This window comes from Asterias rubens, chromosome 17 (genome assembly GCF_902459465.1).
Source record: "Asterias rubens chromosome 17, eAstRub1.3, whole genome shotgun sequence".
NCBI lineage: Eukaryota > Metazoa > Echinodermata > Asteroidea > Forcipulatida > Asteriidae > Asterias > Asterias rubens.
Genome location: NC_047078.1, coordinates 7,138,230 through 7,158,387, shown reverse-complemented (window position 1 = coordinate 7,158,387; position 20,158 = coordinate 7,138,230). Strand labels below are relative to the sequence as shown.

The 20,158-nt window shown below is 37.0% G+C and overlaps 1 protein-coding gene across 3 annotated transcripts in view; it reads left to right on the top strand.

Annotated features, from left to right (window-relative positions):
• Positions 1-20,158, top strand: part of LOC117301351 (roundabout homolog 1-like) — an 85,110-nt gene that overhangs the window by 5,550 nt on the left and 59,402 nt on the right. For all 3 annotated transcript variants that reach the window (XM_033785276.1, XM_033785277.1, XM_033785275.1), the window contains exons 2-3: positions 13,509-13,639; positions 19,157-19,334. In XM_033785276.1, the coding sequence (XP_033641167.1) occupies positions 13,509-13,639; positions 19,157-19,334 (309 nt within the window). The remainder of the gene's footprint in view (positions 1-13,508; positions 13,640-19,156; positions 19,335-20,158) is intronic.

Here is a 20,158-nt window from a genome sequence, read left to right as displayed (position 1 = left end):
TGACTCACAGTCACAGCTTCCCCCCTAAACTTCCCCAACATTTACCATTGTTGAAATGATATCATTGTTCATAACTTTATTATTTCAAAACTTCCATTATTACTGGGAAATATATTCTAGATTACACAACCATTATGTGGCATCATAATAAACTCTAGCATATTGAAGATAGTGAAACACCGATTTGTATTCTGCCACTCAGTCAGAGCAAACACCAAGTCATCATGTTACTATCGCTCCAAGTGTTTATTAGTGTACATTGTATGTAGATATTTACACCATGCTGCAGTTCAATCATCGTGGACAGCAACTTTCACTTTGAGGTAGAACATATAGAGTGGCTATGGTCGCTGACTCACAGTCACAGCTTCCCCCTAAACTTCCCTAACATTACCATTGTTGAAATGATATCATTGTTCATAACTTTATTATTTCAAAACTTCCATTATTATTGGGAAATAAATTCTAGATTACACAACCATTTTTGGTTGGACCATGGAGGTAGCATGGTTGGACATGGCTACAAGCACAGTGCTTATGGTTGACTTCATCATACACCAATGGCATCCCAAGCAAATACCAGCACACTCAACTGCCTGGTATCCCACAAATCCAGTGTGTATCAAGCTAGCTAATTGCATCCTTCCCTCTTCTGTATCAACATTCTTGTGGGATTATCCCCTCTTTGATCTGTATTGGGATTTCATTCAAGTTGTATAAGAAGTAGTGCAAACATGTTTCAGAGGATTAAGGAGTGTATTTGTGTAGATTCTGTTATATCAGTAATGATGGAGTGTTGTACCACTCCATGCTGATTACTCACATAATCCTAAACCATTATGACAATAGAGGAGTGCTTAGACCTTCATAAAGATGAAATAGGATTACATGATAACACATGCAATCTCTGTCAAAGCAAAGTATATTACATCCTTAATGCTATTATAATTGTGTTATTATTACAAAGGCTTCTTCTTCTTCCCACACTCAATGGAAATGCATGTCGGGGTACTGTGTGTAAAGGTATTTCAGTATCGTATCCTCAATGCGGAATGTCATAATTTAATTTCACTTGTATTCTTGACCGGATAATAATTGAAATGCAAGTGTGGTAGACTTTTTTTTTTTTTTTACTGGAGACCAAATCTTCGAAGATTTTTAGGAATGGAATGACAAATGCTGAGTCATGATCATTCAAGCATTCAAACCATTGGTGCTGCTTGGTCAGAAAATACAGACTCGTCACATGTCATTTCCGTCTCAAATCATTTCTTGGGATATTTTTCATACATGGCTTGGTTTTAGGGGAATCTGAATCATAAACTTAAATGGAGGAGGAAGGAGAGCAATGAAGGGTCAGGGTCCCTTCTTTAAACCCATCAGGATTCTCTTGTTCTCTTAGATTTGCCCATGTCAATATCTTCTCTCATATTAATGTTTCTTATAACTTAAAGGAACAGTACAGAATAGGTAAGAAACAAAAATCGTGAAGATCACAGATTTAAATAAAACTTACATGGTCTAATGATGATGATAGTAAAAAACATCCCTTGAAATATTTCTGTCTGAAATGTAATTTGATGAGAAATAAATAATCTAATTTCGCCTTTGGAGTTTATCGCTCAGTGAGCGTTTCATTCATTTTTTGTTTTTGCATCGATGTCATGCAAAATATGTAATCGATTTTTTTCACTATTTTCTTGTGGCCCAGATGGCTGATCGATCTCAAACTTCTACAGGTTTGTCAGTTTATGTATATGGTGGAAAGTTCTTACACTGCCAGCAACTGTTTTGTTAGCAAAACCAACTCTGTAATGTTCCTTTTAATATTTATTTGTATACAGTCAATTTATTTTGTTCCTATGTGCAGTTGCGTGTTGTTGGATTTATTTTAAGCGAATATATCTGGACTAAGTTATTGACCTATAGCGATACCCTGAGTGACCATGCTTGCTAAAGGTCAGTAGAGTAATCCCGATGGCACACCACTAAAGGGTGCGTACTATTTTTTTACAGTAACCCAAACTATTCCGATCATAGGTAACGTTTGTACAGATCAAACCAGATGTCCTGTCTAAAAATTTCTTGGAGTTCTTTCCAACTTAACTAAATGTACATCACTAGTCGTTTGTGATTACTGCTTATGTGTCTTACCAGTGTGTTACTCAACAGAACATCTTTCCAAATATTGTAAATGGGAAAGTAAATATTACACTGCATTTTGGACTTGTGGAACCCCAAAAAATAGTTTAAGATCTCAATGCCTGATGCCTAATTTTGTTTAAAGCCATTGGACACTTTCGGTAAACAGTATTGTCCAAGGCACACACTTTGTGTATCACAACTTATTTATAAAATAACAAACCTGTGAAAATTTAGGCTCAATCAGTCATCGGAGTCGGGAGAAAATAACGGGAAAACCCACCCTTTTTTCTGTTCCGTAAGTGTCCAATGGCTTTAAATAAAAAACTCAGTGAAATTACATTTTGTTTCTTTCTTAAATATCACGTACCTTTCAACATATTAAAATATAATAAAGTGAAAGCTGGATTGATGTAGGCCCTACTCATTTCTGTCTATTGGATGTGTTCACCAATTCACATCAGATGACACGTCCATGCAAAACATTTCTTATTAGAATTTCGGTTGACGTATATTAACGCCTGAAACAACTTTGGAGCGTCTTTTTTTTCCGTTGTGATCAACTGGCTGGCTGACGTGTATATACAGGCCCCGGGACAATCCATTGTGGAGGTCGGTGCACAGGCATTCACTACGCGTCGTTTCCCAAAGAGGGATAAAGAGCAGTGGAATTCATGATCGAACTCCCCCTTTCAGGATGTTATTGGGTAATCCATGATTCTGGACCTTCATCATTTTTTGTACCAACAAAGATAACGAGAGATTGACTGGCTTCCATAATTGATTCTATTTAGTACAGCATAATGGGAGCCAAGTCTGCAATTTCAGCAAACCATGATGGCCGATTTTGGCCTGAGATTCTGACCCAAATTTACCTGTTCACTGCACTGCAAGTCATTCCATAATTCTCGCAAAGGATAAACAAAAAAAATCTGTGCATTTTATGAGAACTTTTGGGGGTTTCATTGTCAAAACAAGATTTTTAAACCAATATTTTATAATCAAACATTACCTTGCAAGTACCAAAAAGCTCTAAAGAAGAAGAAGAAGAACATTAAGAGTCATTGTAAAGACTTTTTAATACCGATTCAACTCAAGAAGTTCCCGATGTAAGGATATCCTTAAGATATCTTTAAGATATCCTTAAGATATCCTTAAGATATCCTTAAGATATCTTGGGTTAGAGAGATCCCTTTTTAATTTTAGCCATTTGTTGAGTTTGTCATTGTCAGTTTTGTTTTTTGGATGTTGGACCAATGTGTTTCACAGCAGAGGCACTGGTCTAAACTCTACCCTACATCAGTTCCACTTTCATGTTTAGCTTTGGTCCTTTTTCTCTGGTACATGTAAACCATAGTTTTTAATGAGAGGTTGAGCAATGTGAATATTACACAGGTCTGGTGATGGTGGACTGTATGCACAAGTTATTAAGCCCCTTTCACACAGGAGCATTTTAGCAAGGGTCCCTTGCTATTAAAGATGTAGCATTTTACAAATAATGTACATTAATGCGATTAATGTTTCTACTGTCCAAATTCTCTTGGTCAAACATTGCTACATTTTACAACCATGCTAAAATAAAGCAAGGGTCCCCAGTTAAATTGCTGTCGTGTGAATAGCATTTTTAACCCATTCTACCAAGTCAACCATGTATAGGCTTTGCCTCCATATGAGTCAACAGTGCAATGAAAGTACACATATGCAGATGGATAGGAGCTGAAAGAAGATCAGCTCTGTACTGAATCACTGTATCCATGGATGAACCATAGCCACAAGGCACTCTTCCAAATGTTGCTAATATCACTACACTCAGTGCATGCTCAATTGGTTCTGTGTTGAAATAGATATGACTTTGTCTCAAGGCTAGCATGAGTGTGGTCCGGGCCTTTAGCCCTGCCAGGGTTGTCCCTTCCAGAAAGGAATTACAAGCAAAATGCCAAGCAGTTCAGGAAGGAATAAAAAAACCATTGCAGATATTTATTGTGCTTAATATATGTGGGACCTTGTACTGCACCTGCACTGGAGAATCAAACCCTGTTGAATGTGTCTTGTTGAAAGTAATCAGTTTGTTGTAATTACATAGCTGCTGTAGACAGCTACTGTGATTCAGTTTCTTCTAGCATTATGGTTTCTACTGCGTGCTCAAACAGAATCGTAATACAAGTTACTCAGTCATTGCTTACACTTTATGGGATACAGTGGTAGTAAAAGCTGAGTGATTGTAAAATAAAAGGAGGGTACAAGAGTAGATGTCACTTAGCTGTGAAAATTCCACTGAAACAGGTGCGGAACTAGAAAACAGGATATAAAGTTATTGCCTATTTCGGTTGCCTTAAAGGCCATATGTGAGACTATCTTCCAATTTCTCACAATAACCATTTCATTGTTACACCAAGAACAACTTGTCGTTCTGTCCCATGAACTTACTTTGTTTTTCTTTGTTCAAATGTACTGAAACTTTGCAAGCATTATTAATAAACAAACTTGTGTTTGCTATACTATACATACATGGCATTGTTTATGCACCCCACAATGGTAGAAATAAAAATGGTGTCAATTACAAAGCAAGGTACATAATGTGGAAACGTTGCTAATAAGCTAAAGTTGAGAGCTAAGCCAATTCATGAGGTAGAGTTCCGATTTAGTGATTACAGATGGTAGGTGGTAATCCATAAATACTTCAAAGTGGTGGGGTCTATACACACCCTTGTCTGATAAAGACATGGCAGGATTCTAAATGAGGTACAGCCATACAATAGCTGTGGATGGTTAAAAGTAGACAGTTCATGTTTCCACTATTGTTAGGCCCACTCCGTTGGTCTGGTGGTTTAAATACCCTGCATGTAATAGACACCAGACAACAAGACATGCAACTTAATTTACCAGAACAAAGTAGTGACCCTTTCATGAAATCTCTTGTGTTTATTTATTCACAACCAAAAAATGAACTTACAAGGCATATAACTGAATGGATGAATGAAACACAAACAAATAAACCAACCGTAACAGAAAAGGAGTTGTTTGTAACACTTGGAGTAGCTGTACTATCTAAATGTCCGAGTAGTGGCATTTTCGCTATTTTGAGAGTGAAAGTCGCTCGGTATCACTCTTTCTGAGTGAAATTGGAACTAACTTCTCTCTAAATCGACTTGATACCCGTTTTTCACAAGAGTTGTATGCATATGGCTCTTTGCAAGAGTGGTATGGTGGGCAAAATGAGTGGTTTATCACTCTTTTACATAAAGAGAGTACTTCGAAGCGTAGTAGGATAATACTTTGAGAGCCTAAAACAAGAGTTGAAAGAGACAAAGGTCATGTGTCTCAAAGTCAGATGATACCAAACCAAAATAGGATCCTTTTATTTCAATATTGTTAATGATTGGACACAGATATAGAGCTGTTTACTGTTTAATCTGCTTACTTTTAACTAAATTGGTTCCAGTCAGTATCCAACAGATTGTCCTGAATAAATATGTTTGAAATATCTCCATTTCAAAGAAAACTGTCTCTCCCCCCGCCCCCCCCCCACCACTTGCCCTTGTTTTGTGTTTTGATTTGGTAAATCCAAACAACACATACACGTGCAGGAAATCCTTGACAAAGTTTAAACTAGTTAAGTTGTTTTCCCATAAACGTGGTATGAATAATAATGAAGTGTTTACAGCCTGGTGCGTTTATTGTAACACAAGATGACGGAGAATGTCTTCTTTCGAAATAATGTAAATGTTTCAAAACAAAAACATATCAAAACATAAAGCGAATGCTATTGGGAGGATGTAGTAGTCAGAAATCACCAATGACAAATACTGAAATACCTACAATAACATTGGAAGGAGCATACATCAAACACACTTTAACAGTACATCAGCATGTCTGAGTATGTTTACCCAAACCATAAGTGCCTACTTGCCCTGAAAATTTAAGCAAAGCAGTTGTTTTAGCACCTGGTACTACATGTAAGACGTTATGTCTGCTCTATCCACTGACTTTAAATATCAGGTACAGCTGAAGGTAGTTATTTGAGGAAATACGGATTAAAGGGAAGGTACAAGTTTGGTAATTACTCAAAACAAATATTAACTTAAAAACTGACTTGGCAACGATAATTGGAGAGCTGTTGATAGTATAAAACATTGTGAGAAACAGCTCCCTCTGAAGTAACATAGATTTTTTTTGAGAAAGAGGTAATTTCTCACTAAAATAATAAAAGACTTTGAAGTCTTTTATTCCTATCTGAAAGCACACAACTTCGTGTGACAAGGGTGTTGTTTCTCTCATCATTTTCTCGCAACTTCGATGACCAATTTAGCTCAAATTTTCACAGGCTTGTTATTTTATGCTTACGTATGTTGGGATACACCAAGTGAAAAGACTGGTCTTTGACAATTACCAAACTAAAACAGATGATGATATTAATCTCCTTCATAAAATACTGAGGTTGAAATGCGGTTGTTTATTTCAATCAACCCTGAATTACACATCCAAAAAGCTTTTAAATTTCCTCACACTCTTCTTCGACTCAAAGAGAAATCATGAACATATAAACAAATATTTAGCAAACAACTTTACTCATACATGCACTATCTAATAACAATACAGGTTTAAGGCAGTTTCTTGTAAAGAGGGTGTCCAACTTTGCTGCAGTTTAGAAACGGAGTGTCCAAATTGTTCACTTGCAATATATTTACATACAAATGACCAAAAACAGCATGTCCAAATTTACAACAGGGTGTCCGCCAAAAGGCACACAGACAGACACCCCTAGCCCCTCTGGCTACCACATGCTTTTTGAAGCTGGGTGTTGTTAGCACTAGTGGCAAATGGCAAACCACTTCAATTGTTAAGCCTAATTCTGTTTTCTTGGAAATGGCAGCATGTTAGGTGTAATTAAGTTAGGTGGGATGGCTTGTCCAAAGTGTTTTGATATAATTCCGATGTTTTGTTTAGTGAGGTTGTTGTCGCCCGAAATAAGTTGGGTTAATTACCGAACAATTATTACGCCATTTTTTATGCTGAGTTTGTGGGTGAGGAGTAACTTATTTCATTTGTAAGCAACTCAAGGAAAGCTCTCAGATCTCTTTAAAGCCATTGGACACTTTCGGTAAACAGTTTTGTCCAAGGCCCACACTTCGTGTATCACAACTTCTGTACAAAATAACAAACCTGTGAAAATTTAGGCTCAATCGGTCATCGGAGTCGGGAGAAAATAACGGGAAAACCCACCCTTGTATACGCATGTTTCGCCGTGTCATGACATGTGTTTAAAATAAATCTGTAATTCTCGATATCGAGCATTGATATTGTTTTACTGTTTTCTCAAAAAGTAAAGCATTTCATGGAATAATATTTCAAGAGAACTTCTGTAAACCCTGTAAGTTATTTGTAAATCTGTGAACTTTTTTTCTTTTTTTTCTTCTTTCATGTACCGAAATGGTCCAATGAATAAACAGATTTACACTAAGCTTACAGTCGGTGCGTGTAAATAAAAGTTTCTAAGTGTTTGGGCTAAATATAGTGAAGAGAAAATCCCTGCCAACTTGATCTGTATTGTCTAAAGTAGTAAAATAAACTTCAAGTGGGAAGTAACTGGCGCCTTTGAGAGTCACTGTAGAAATTGTCTGCAATCACATCTTGGGGAAAAACGACTGAATATGTTTTATTTTTTTACTTTTTGACTTGGGAATGATATTTTTAGGGAGGGAAGTATTCCTACCCTCCTGAGGCTGGATCGATCTCCTTGATCCATGCCGTGGTGGAGAGAGGTGATCAAACAAATGTTGGAGTAGGACCCTGAAGAAGAATTATTTCTAACATGAAAACTGTTTGTTATAAAATGCATATGGTTAGAGCCTCACAAATATGCCTCGAAATTTCCCAATTTCCATATATTACGTCGTGAACTAATATTATGGCAGGCCATTTTTTTTTAGTCAAATTTTTATTCCACAAAATGGCCGACCTTGTGAGTTCACAAAGCAAAAGGAAAACCACGCAGTTTCGAGGCACATTTATGTCGATCGGTATATTCTACTTTTTAAACATCTTTCTTACCATATGCATTTCATAACAAACGGTTTCAAAAAAATTTCATGTCATAGACCAACTCCCCCGATCCCAGGCAACGTGTCCCTCTAAGATCTATTGATAAAGACAGCGCTGATGCACTTTGGTCCTCATTTTATGATATCATACGCTAATAATACGAATGAAAGTTACACTGATACTAATCAAACAATCAATTTTTTTCTATGGTTTATGTAATAATTCTGGACGGCATCCAGATCTATTGACTGTCATATGAAACATAATGGAAGTTTAGATAGCCTATGTAGTATAAAGTAGTAAACTAAGTAGCCTTTATGCATGATAAAATTATTGGAGGATGATAAGAAACCACAGGAACATCCTTTGAATTGCATACACGCGGCGTTTTCATAGCGCCCCACAAAGATGGAAATTTCCTTTGAATTACATACATTCGGCGTTGTTATAGCACCCAACAAAGATTGGAGCGCTTTACAAAAGTTGAATTTGTTTTTGAGATTTAATTTAATTTAATTTATTGAACTGTTCGAGAACGCATAACAATTTAACCCAATTTCAGTAAAAAAAAAAAATTAAATTATGAAAATTAATTAATCCAAACGCAAACAATCAAATGCGTAATTGCATAAAAAAAAACATTAAAAAGTTACAGCAATCCATTAAAAGGTTACAGCAAATAAAATAAAAATCCATTAAAAAGTTACAGCAAATAACAATCAGTAAAAAATTACAACAAACAAACAATGTACCTTGAAACTCACTCATCTTCACCAAGCTGGTATTGGTATTCCAGTCATATCCGTACATTTCTCTTAGTGTAATTTTCACCAGCTGTGCCTTCTATGTAAAGCTTTAGAAAGTAAGTCAAGAATGTTTTAATTAAGATATGCAATGTTAATGAGATATACAGGAAGTGATTAGGAGAAGCAATCACTGAGAGTAACCTATGGGCAAGGCTTTCTACACCTGTTCAGATATATTGCTGATTATAAACACACAAACCAAAAATACCATGTTCTTCTGTAACATAAGAATAGGAATGTCTTTGCTTGAAATGCCCGGCATGGCATGTTAATTTCTCATATCTTTGATTCCACGTGGCTTTTGAGAAGTTAAACATTATCAGTATGTGACTTTAAAGCGCAGTGTAGCGTTCGTTCGTTAGACGGTGTGTTTATGTTATCAATTAGACAGTCCAGCCAATCTTTGCAGATAAGATTCAAAGAAGAGTGCTGGAAGTGATTTGTTAGTAGTGTGGCAACAGTACCAAGACTAACAAGACTACTTACAGCATCAACTTGATACCTTATGACTTTTTCATCCATGGAAATATCAGCTACCTAAAGGGACACTTTGCCTTGGATCGGTCGAGTTGGTTCATGAAAAAGCGTTTGGAAACCGTTTGTTATAAAATGCATTTAAGTAGAATATAATGAACCACACAAAAATGCCTCGAAGTTGCACGTTTGTTTCTTTCGACCATGTACGTTCGCAAAATAAAAGGAAACCCACGCAATTTTGAGGCATATTTGTGCGGATCATTGTTTTCTACTTTAAAACATCTTTGTAACCATATGCATTTCACATTTCAAACGGTTTCAAACGCTTTTTATACACCAACTTACCGATCCGAGGCAACCTTTCCCCTTAAATGCTGTTACAAAACATCAGAATCGGGTGCAAAATTGTGTACGCCTAGTATCTGTTTGTAGTTTATTTTGATTACATTTTTCAAATGAAAACTGAAGGAGGTCAACAAACATGAATTTTAAAGAAATCAAGGTTTTTTTTTAAATGTCACTTATTATTTTATTCTTACTGTGTGTGCAAAGAGCCACACTGGGCAGAGATCTATGTAAGCAAACTGATGTGAGTTTGGGTTAATATGCATGATTTGTAATGGAAAGTCCCATAATCCTAGGGCTTTAAGGCCAGACTCCAAACCACAAAATATTCTGATAACTTGAGTAGGTCTGAATCAGTGCCGTCAATAATACAACATCACCATCACAGACGTTTGTATTGTGACTGCAAACATCGGGTTAATGGGCACATTTCAACATAGTTGAAATATTGATATTTTCCAGCAGGTTTATGGATATACATATCTTTGCCAGGTGTTATGTAGATTGGGGGTTCTTAACCACCACAAGGGACTTAACCTAAAGTTGTCATAGTTTGATGTTACCATCTGGTACATCTAAATCATATGATGGTGTAAAATCAGACTCTTAGGGGCACTTAAACGAGCATCACCTGTACACCTTTAATTTACATCTTTTGGACAGCTTGGAAATACCGACTTGTTTGTTGCCCTGGAATTCAATGGATATTTTGTGGGGAAGTTAATAAGGGAATAAAAGGGTAGCGACGAGTTCTTAAACTGCCGGTTAAAACTGGCAGGGTCGTGGCCGAGCGATAAATGCCCTCGCCTTTCAGCCTTCGGCGAGGGCCTTTATCGCACGGCCACGACCCTGCAAGGTTTTAAACGGCAGTTTAAGAAGGAGTCACTACTCTTTTATTCCCATTCATAAATGCCTTTTTGGTTAAAAGTCGTAACAAAGTAAGAAACTCTGTAAAACTTATCCGTTTTCCGATGTCCTTGAGCTCTGTACGTGTGTTGCATTTTTATGACTGAGACAGTTTTCGGATATGCATTCGTGCGCATAGTTAGTCTTGGTGCGAGACGTTTCTCGTTTTGCTTTCACACACAGCGCGGCCAACTCAAATGTCTTGCACTAAGACTAGCGCGTAGTATGCATCTAAACATATCCGAAAACAACCGGCTATAAACAGCTCCAGCTGGTCTTTATCAACCGTTTAAACACCCCCACGTGACGCGCTCTCCACCAATAGGAATAGCGAAACTGGCTGAGGTATTTATGAATGGAATATCAACCATACCAACATGAAATACAGTATTATGTAAAGATCACAATGCTGCCAATACAAATCAACATTTCATCTTTATTATTATTAATATTATGTGAACACTTGTGGTCAAGAATTAATGTCAACTATCAACCTTCATTGTCTTTTGCTGTTTTGAAGCTCACAATATATATATATATATATTTTCCTATGGGAGAAATACACTCTAAATCGTCTAATCCACATTTGTGTATATAAACAAAAAACCATTAATTTGTCAGTGGAATAATATGGAGCTGTTGTGCAATAAATAGCACAATTTATGGTTTCAGCAGGAAAATGTTTTTCTTTTTAACATCTGTGAGTGACATTAATATAACTACAAGCTTCTTAATTTTTCTAACAGGAAAAAGCTATCCCACAAAAAGTTCTATAATTATAAGTATAAAACTTTGTGTTTAGTTTTTTTGACAGCATATCCAAAATTGTTGTGCATTTCCCAATGCAGTCTACCTTTAGAAAAAGATGGAAGAACCATGTTGTTTTTTATAGGCATGATCTGGTTGGGTTCAATATTATTACTGGATCTTCTCACTAAGCAAACTCCGAGTTAGTCTCAAGTTTCTTTTGAAAATGAAAGATGAGAGCAGTCAATCTCACTTGGCTTCTCTGAAGACTTCATGCATGACTTGACATTGAGATGTGTCTAAGCACAAGTCAGTTCTTGACAGACAACTGCTTGGGCTGGGATACTGCGACCATTTCATTCAGAGAGGTCTTCAAGCATGTGCTAAATTGTGATTTTTCTTTTGGTCTGTGATTATTGTCCTGCCTCGGACATTAATCAAATATGAGCTGGCTCGGGTAGCAGTCATGGTAGTCTTTATGTTTGCCGACTTTGGCATAACACCCCAGCTATGAAAAGTACAATGGCCAGTCACACTCGATGCCTCTATCATCTGGAAATTAATTTACACCCTTGTTATGTTTCTCTTAATATAAAGGAGAAATAATAGCATGCGTGAGAACGGAGATTTCTTGCCCACCATGGTGGTGGGGGGAGTGGTAAATGATGTGTGACTAATTGCTGAGGTTCTTTGACTTTTGTTGCACGTTCAGGTTTAGGGTTATTATGATCATTATGTTATTTCTTATATTTTTTCCATGATTTCCCTCACTTTTCATATTTTTTTTTAGAGTTATGATAACATTGTCCAATCAATGGATGACACAACTATCAACTATTTTGTTTTCTCTTTTTTTTTCTTTTTTATTATAAAGATGCATTCAGTCTTGTACCCAACATTGTGTTTCCAATAGGGGCTTAATAAGAGGAAGTTGAACATGTTATTTCAAGCTTGAGTACCCATGGGAATGGGATGTTCTTGGGTTGCATTGTGGAGATGTTGGTAGTTCTGAGGATTGGGTTCAATGTACTTTGTGTGCTTATAACAATCCATGCATTAGGCCTTAAGGCAATTTATTTGATGAAAGAGACGGATGGCTAAGCTGAATTCATTGTCCGCATTGCAGGCCTGTAATTACACAGAGGCCACGTCGATCATGGCCTCTGTTGCCCTGGTCTTGGCCTTGGTGCCCCTTCAAAACTTTCTCTTAGACTTAAAGGCAGTGGACACTATTGGTAATTACTCAAAATAATTATTAGCATTAAACCTTTCTTGGTGACGAGTAATGGGGAGATGGTATAAAACGTTGTGAAAAACGGCTCCCTCTGAAGTGCCATAGTTTTCGAGAAAGAAGTAATTTTCAACAAATTTGATTTCGAGATCTCAGATTTAGAACTTGAGGTCTCGAAATCAACCATCTAAATGCATACAACTTCGTGTGACAAGGGTGTTTTTTTCTTTCATTATTATCTCGCAAGTTCGATGATTGATTGAGCTCAAATTTTCACAGGTTTATTATTTTATGCTTATGTTGAGATACACCAACTGTGACGGCTAGTCTTTGACAATTACCAATAGTGTCCACTGCCTTTAAAGATTTTCCAATGAAAGTGCCATTTACAAAATGAAAATGGCATAGATGTACTTTCAGGCCTGGATTGAAAATCTGCTACAAGGTACATGTAGACCTACCTACAGTGTGCACAAAATAAAATAATTAAAGACACTGGACACTATTGGTAAATGTCAAAGACCAGTCTTCTCACTTTGTGTATCTCAACATATGCATAACATAACAAACCTGTAAACATTTGAGCTCAAATAAGGTTTAAGGCTAATAATTATTTTGAGTAATTACCAATAGTGTCCACTGCCTTTAAATCTATCGAGTTGAGTTGGTTGCCCAAGAACCTGGTGGTAGACCTATGTGTTTCCCTAATGCGTTTTAAAACACCATAAATCTCTACAGGTATAACCAATGTAGGAATGGCAACTATTTTTTTATTTAATTTTGAACAATATGTTGTTTTCTTTGTTTTGCAGCTATAGCAGCAAGGAGAAGGGAAGATGTGCAACCGACAATCACCGAACACCCTGAGAATATAGTAGTCCCTAAGAATGCTCCGGCTAGACTCAATTGTAGAGCAGAAGGCAAACCAGAACCCAGTATCTCAGTAAGTATGCCCTCCTTCCTCCATGGATCAATTTATTTTCACACTATTGTTTAAAGAGACATGTTGCCTTGGATCGGGCGAGTTGGTCTATGAAAAGCGTTTGAAACCGCTTGTTATCAAATGCATATGATTAGAAAGATGTTTTTAAAGTTGAATAAAACGATCCACACATGCCCCGAAATTGCATGGTTTTCCTTATACGTTGTGAACTAACAGGGCAAGCCATTTTGTGGAGTCAAGTTTTTGACTCCATAAAAAGGCTGACCATGTTAGTTTACGAGTAATGTTTGTGTGGATCATTATATTATACTTTTAAAACATCTTTCTAACCTACCTATTTCATAACAAATGGTTTCAGCTGATTTAAATGGACCAACTCTAGCGATCCAAGGCAACGTGTCCCTTTAATAGATGTTAAATTCGCATCGGGAATAAAGAAAATTTAACATCTATTAAATCATTGCAGTACCCGCTGCTAAAACATAAGGTTCAAACTGCCTTACCAGGCAATCTCAGTGGTCTAGTTTGTAAGACACTGCTCTAGAATTGCAAAGGTCATGGGTTCGAATCCCATGTAATATGCCTGTGACTTTTGTTCACAGAACTCGGGAAATAGTGTAAAGTGCAAACACACATCAGCGTATCCAAAATAAAATAAACTATGCTTTGGTCGTTATAGTGTACTGCACCATGTATGGATGTCATAACCTACTTTCTATTTTCCCATGTATTATTTATTGTGCCCGTACAATGAAACAACTGTTGAGTCCAAACTTTAAGGGTAAGTTTATGTCTCGTAGTTGAAGGCAGTGAATAAATGTACACAGCAACATGTCTGGGCTGGTGACTGAGTGGACCTTCCTCATATATATATATAAAATAATGGACGCGCCTGCTTGTATTAATAGCAGTGTGACCCTATTGGTATGTACATATGCTGACTTGTACATTATACAAGAAAGCAGTGATCGTTGTAATTTGATACATCTACTTGAGTTATTGATCTAGTACTCCCTTCATCAGGGAATCCTGTCAAAGTCAACTTTATAAGTGAAACTCATCTTCTCTATATATGCAGTTTGCCATTTCTTTGGAATCTGTTTTATAATCAAAATTCTTTTATATTAGGCCAAGTAAAAAAAGAAACATGTTTAGCGTCCCCGCCTGCTTCCTTTTTAGAGGCCGCCTCTTTAAAAAAAAAATTAATGCACATTTTAAAAAATTTTTTTATCAAAGGGTTATTTTAAACGATCTCAGCTAAAACAATCTGAATGTCTTGTTTGAATGTCTTGACCAAAATGTTTCATTTATGTATTGTGTGTTTGAGCAGTAGAAAAAAACATAGGATACTTGACATTTTAAAAAGAATGGTGGCCATCTTGAAATAAAAAATAAAAAGCCCCTCCTCCTTCCTTTTTTTGAGAAACCTGGACGCTAATCATGTTTCTTGTTTTACTCGGCCTTAGCTTTGTTTGGCCACAGAGTAGCCACAGAGGCAAAGGGAAAAAGGAAACTTATCATTTGGGGATACTCGTTCTATTTGGTATCAATTAAAGACACTGGACACTATTGGTAATTATCAAAGACCAGTCTTCTCACTTGCTGTATCTCAACATATGCATAAAATAGCAATCGTCAAAGTTGCAAGATAATAATGAAAGAAAAAACACCTTTGTCACACGAAGTTGTGTGCGCGCGTTTAGATGGTTGATTTTGAGACCTCAGATTCTAAATCTGAGGTCTCAAAATAAAATTTGTGGAAAATTACTTCTTTCTCGAAAACTATGTCACTTCAGAGGGAGCCGTTTCTCACAATGTTTTATACCATCAACCTCTCCCCATTACTGGTCACCAAGTAGGGTTTTATGCTAATAATTATTTTGAGTAATTACCAATAGTGTCCACTGCCTGTAAGTGTGCTGTGTACTTTCTATAAACAAACCCAGATTGAGTATAGAATAATTACTTAGTAATATCATATTCCTGTACACAAGCATGGTTTTGTTTGTTTGTTTGTTTGTTTGTTTGTTTTATTTCCAAATATTACAATAAATAAACAAGAAACATAAAAACATGAATTGTTTGATTGTTTGAAAACCCATACGGCTGTGTGACAATGTTTCACTCCGCCTTGAGCAAGGATGTGTGGCTCAGTCAACATATGCACACTTTTACACTACATATTTAGGGTGGCGATAGGAATTTGCAACTAGAAAGGCTGGCACAGTGAAGGAGGGTAGGGGTCTGATCCCAAACATGTCTGATTGGCCTTGATTATTGGACAAGTGTGAAACCAGCCTGGTTGGAGATATCAAGGTGTTGGATGGTGGACAGCAAACATCTGTGTATACCATGCCTTCCTGTTGCTCTCTGGGTCTAGCCTGGTCTATCCTGGTCTGCTGTTGCTCTAATGGCCTAGCTTGGTCTAACCATGGAGGAAGGATGGTCTAACCTGACCTGGTCCGCTGTTGCTCTCTATGGTCTAGCCCAGTCTAGCCTGGTCTAGTCAGTCAGCAGGTGGCTTGTGCCACATTTCCTGTATCAATGAATAACAGGAGGTCCAAACCTAAAGCCTCTCACAAAAAACATCATTCACCTCTTGTACTTCTGCCTCTCTCTAAAGATTGTATTGTTTTAATAACACTTGACATCATTTATCAATATCACCTCACATTGAGTGTTTATATATCATTAGGTTCGCTGTAGAAGCAAAGGTAGCCATTGTTTTCAGTTTTAGTTATTTCCTTATCTAGCTCTAACATTTTTTCACTGTAGGAGTAAAGGCAACCATTGTTTTCAGTTTAATTTTGTTTTTAGTTGAGTTCTAATTTTCCATTACCTCTTTCTAACATTTTTTCGGGGAACAAAATGAAACTTGATGCAAACAACCTGTCAACCCGAACCATGTCTTTAACTTATGGAAGAATAGAGGAAAGCATCATTTAAAGGCAGTGGACACTATTGGTAATTACTCAAAATAATAATTATAACCTTATTTGGTAACGAGTTATGGGGAGCTGTTGATAGTATAAAACATTGTGAGAAACGACTCCCTCTCAAGTAACGTAGTTTTCGAAAAAAAAGTAATTTCCACGAATTTGATTTCGAGACCTCAGAATTAGATTTTTTTGAAAGCACACAACTTCGTGTGACAAGGGTGTTTTTTCTTACATTATTATCTCGCAACTTCAACGACCAATTGAGCTTAAATTTTCACAGGTTTGTTATTTGATGCATATGTTCAGATAAACGAAGTGAGAAGACTGGTCTTTGACAATTACCAATAGTGTCCAGTGTCTTTAATAATGAAATTGTTAGATATTAGCAGTTTCAAATGTTTTGTTATATCCCTGTGTATAGCTTATAAAGTTGTAGCATTTTAAGTAATCAATTTTCCAAACACTTTTGGTTTCCTATAACTGAATACAAAGTGTGCCCTCGTGTAAACAAAACTTATCAAATTAACACATTTACAGAATTATGTTTTCCTAACTGTGACAGTCAAGAATTATTTTGTGTTCCGTGACTGCGAACCAACCAGCTTTCTACTAGTAAATTGTTTATTTCAATTTGATATGCATAATTGTATTAGTAAAGCTGTGAACTGCCTATAAAGTACATGCGACATTGTTGGTTGAACTCATTCACATTGCAATTCAAAGCTTAACCTATAAAGTGCAAATTATTTAAGTGGATTCCGTGTTAACAGCAGTGCATGGGGCAGGGGTAATCCTCCAAGCTGTACACAAATTTACTGGTAGTCACTCTGATCAGCGGCAATTTGCAAACCATCCCCACCTTAACTGATGACGTTGCTATGGATATTATGTAGATGTCTGAAGATAGAACCTACAGGATAGACATCTGGACCCAATGTTATAGAGTTGCTATGCGAAGAAAAAACTTCCTTGGCACAGTTGAGAGTTGTAAAGCACAAAAGACCCCTTAGCACATGATTATTTAGAGTTGACAAGCAAAAAAGACTCCTTAGTGTATGATTATTGAGAGTTGCTAAGCAGAAAAGACTCCTTAGCACATTGTTGAGAGTTGCTAAGCAGAAAAGACTCCTTAGCACATTGTTGAGAGTTGCTAAGCACAAAAGACCCCTTAGCACATGATTATTTAGAGTTGACAAGCAAAAAAGACTCCTTAGTGTATGATTATTGAGAGTTGCTAAGCAGAAAAGACTCCTTAGCACATTGTTGAGAGTTGCTAAGCAGAAAAGACTCCTTAGCACATTGTTGAGAGTTGCTGAGCATGATGACAAACCAAAATGTAGCAGGGAGGGAACCATTAAATATTATTCATAAATACCCCAGACAGTTTCTCTACTCCTATTGGTGGAAAGCGCGTCACATGGGTGTGGTTAAACGGTTGATAATGACCAGCTGGAGCTGTACATAACAGACTGGCTGTCGCAAGACGGGCGCGCAAGATTATCACGAGTGCGCGCGTACACACAACCCAAGCGCATCAAACAGATTATTCACAAAGTTTTTGAAAAAAATATTTCAACCCTCAAATTTTCAATTGTCTATAATTGTATTTTGTTAACGTTTTTTAACAAAAGGGCATTTATGAATGGGTCGTTGCTGTGCGATAAAGGCCCGAGCAGAAGCTCGGGCCTTTATCGCACGACAATGACCCTGCTGGTTTTAAACGGCCATTTAAGAACTCGTTGTTACCCTTTTATTCCCTTAATAATAATATTAGTGGCTTCTTATATTATAGCTCTCAGTGTAGTTTACTTTTCTTTTCAAACATGATTCCTCTCATTTAATTAGAGTTAAACGAACCAATTAGATTGACAAACTTAGACTTGTTGGAGCCAGTCCTACTCACAGTTTTGATCTGGTTTTGCTAAGACAACTCTGCTCATAAGTCGGGTTCGTACATTTCTTTGTCAAATAATATAGTGGCTTTAGTCAGCTATAGGCCTATAGCATGAGATATTGAGCCTGGGCCAGTCTTTTTTTACTGTTGGCTAAAGTCTGTGAAAGATTGTCAACAGTACTTGTTAGATTTCAATAATGGTTGGCTGCATCAGAGTACAATCAGTCATGTAGATATCAAAAATTATGCGATCAAGCAAAGTGAGAGTCCTTTGTCAACCTAGGTAATTAAATAATTCAACAAATATATAAAAAAAATTCAAAGGAGTAAAAAGTTTTAAAACTGTTTAAACCCCAAGTTCATGTACCACCTTCAGTTGAAAAGAATATTAATTTAGGTTTTACCCATACACTGATGTTTGAGAGCACTGTATACTCAGTTCTTACCCAAGTCCTGTGAATCACAAGCATATAACCCGGGTGGGATTCAAACCCACAAGCCTTTGCAATTCTAGAGAAGTGTCTTACCAACTAGACCAGCAAGATTGCCCTGTAGCTAGAGGCAGTTCGAATCCTTTATTTTAGCAGCGGGTATCACAACAACGATTAAATCGGGGATAAAGAATATTAATTTTGGTTTTCCAAATTTTTGATTGTTTTTTTTTTTTATATTTGTTCCTTTCAGTGGCTAAAAGATGGCTACCCAATGGACATGTCAACAGGGAGCAGTCATATTACGCTACTGGATACAGGAGAGATGCTATTCCTCAGTGTTAGTCGTCTAGATGTGGGAACCTATCAGTGTATTGCTGAAAATCGTGCCGGAGCAACTCGCAGTCGAAACGCTACCCTTGAAGTGGCATGTAAGTTTGAATACACTTTTAACAACAGGCCTGGTGTTTCACGGAGGACATGGCCTCCGTTGCCCTGATCTTGGCCTTGGAGTCCCTTCAAAAGTTTCCCAAATACTTTTTAAGATTTCCCAGTGGAAGTGCCCTTTTCAAAATGAAAATGGCCTTGCCCTTTCCAGGATGTAAATCCAGGCCTGTAACTATTGCTTTGAGTGGAATCAGTATACGAAAAAAAGACCCAGATGTTTTGAAATAATGTTCTGTCATTATATGCTTAATGTGAGATAAGAGAAACTCTTTCCCCATTCTGGCAAGCTGCACTATAGTTATTTGAGTTCTATATATCCATCCACATCGACTGGTGACAATTTAATGGCAAATGTGGTCAGAGAAAAGCAAACAATGCCATGGAATCTTATAAATAACTTCCTTAAGTAGTGCTGCTCTTGTTGTTATGTTGACTTCAATTCTCACCTCAGACACTATTGAAAAAGAATGATGGACTAAGCCCAAAGATTCACTTAGCATAGTTTATATGACTTGATTGTTGTTGTGGGTGTCTTTTGTAGCGTCTATAGATTGAAGTGGTTAATACTTAAGACTTCATTTTGTCTGGGTTTTAATGGTCACACCAAAAGTTCCAATTGCATCCGAAAACCTTCTTGAGAATGCCTCAATGGTATTCTCATTGTTTAACTTCAGTGCCATATATCTTAATGTTGACAGACTAGCTTCTTCTTGACATGAGGAAGCTTGCAGGTGATGTCATCATACCTGAGCAGATCTGATACTTCACAGGGGCAGCAATGAAGGCGATTGCCTCCTTGCCCCCAGGT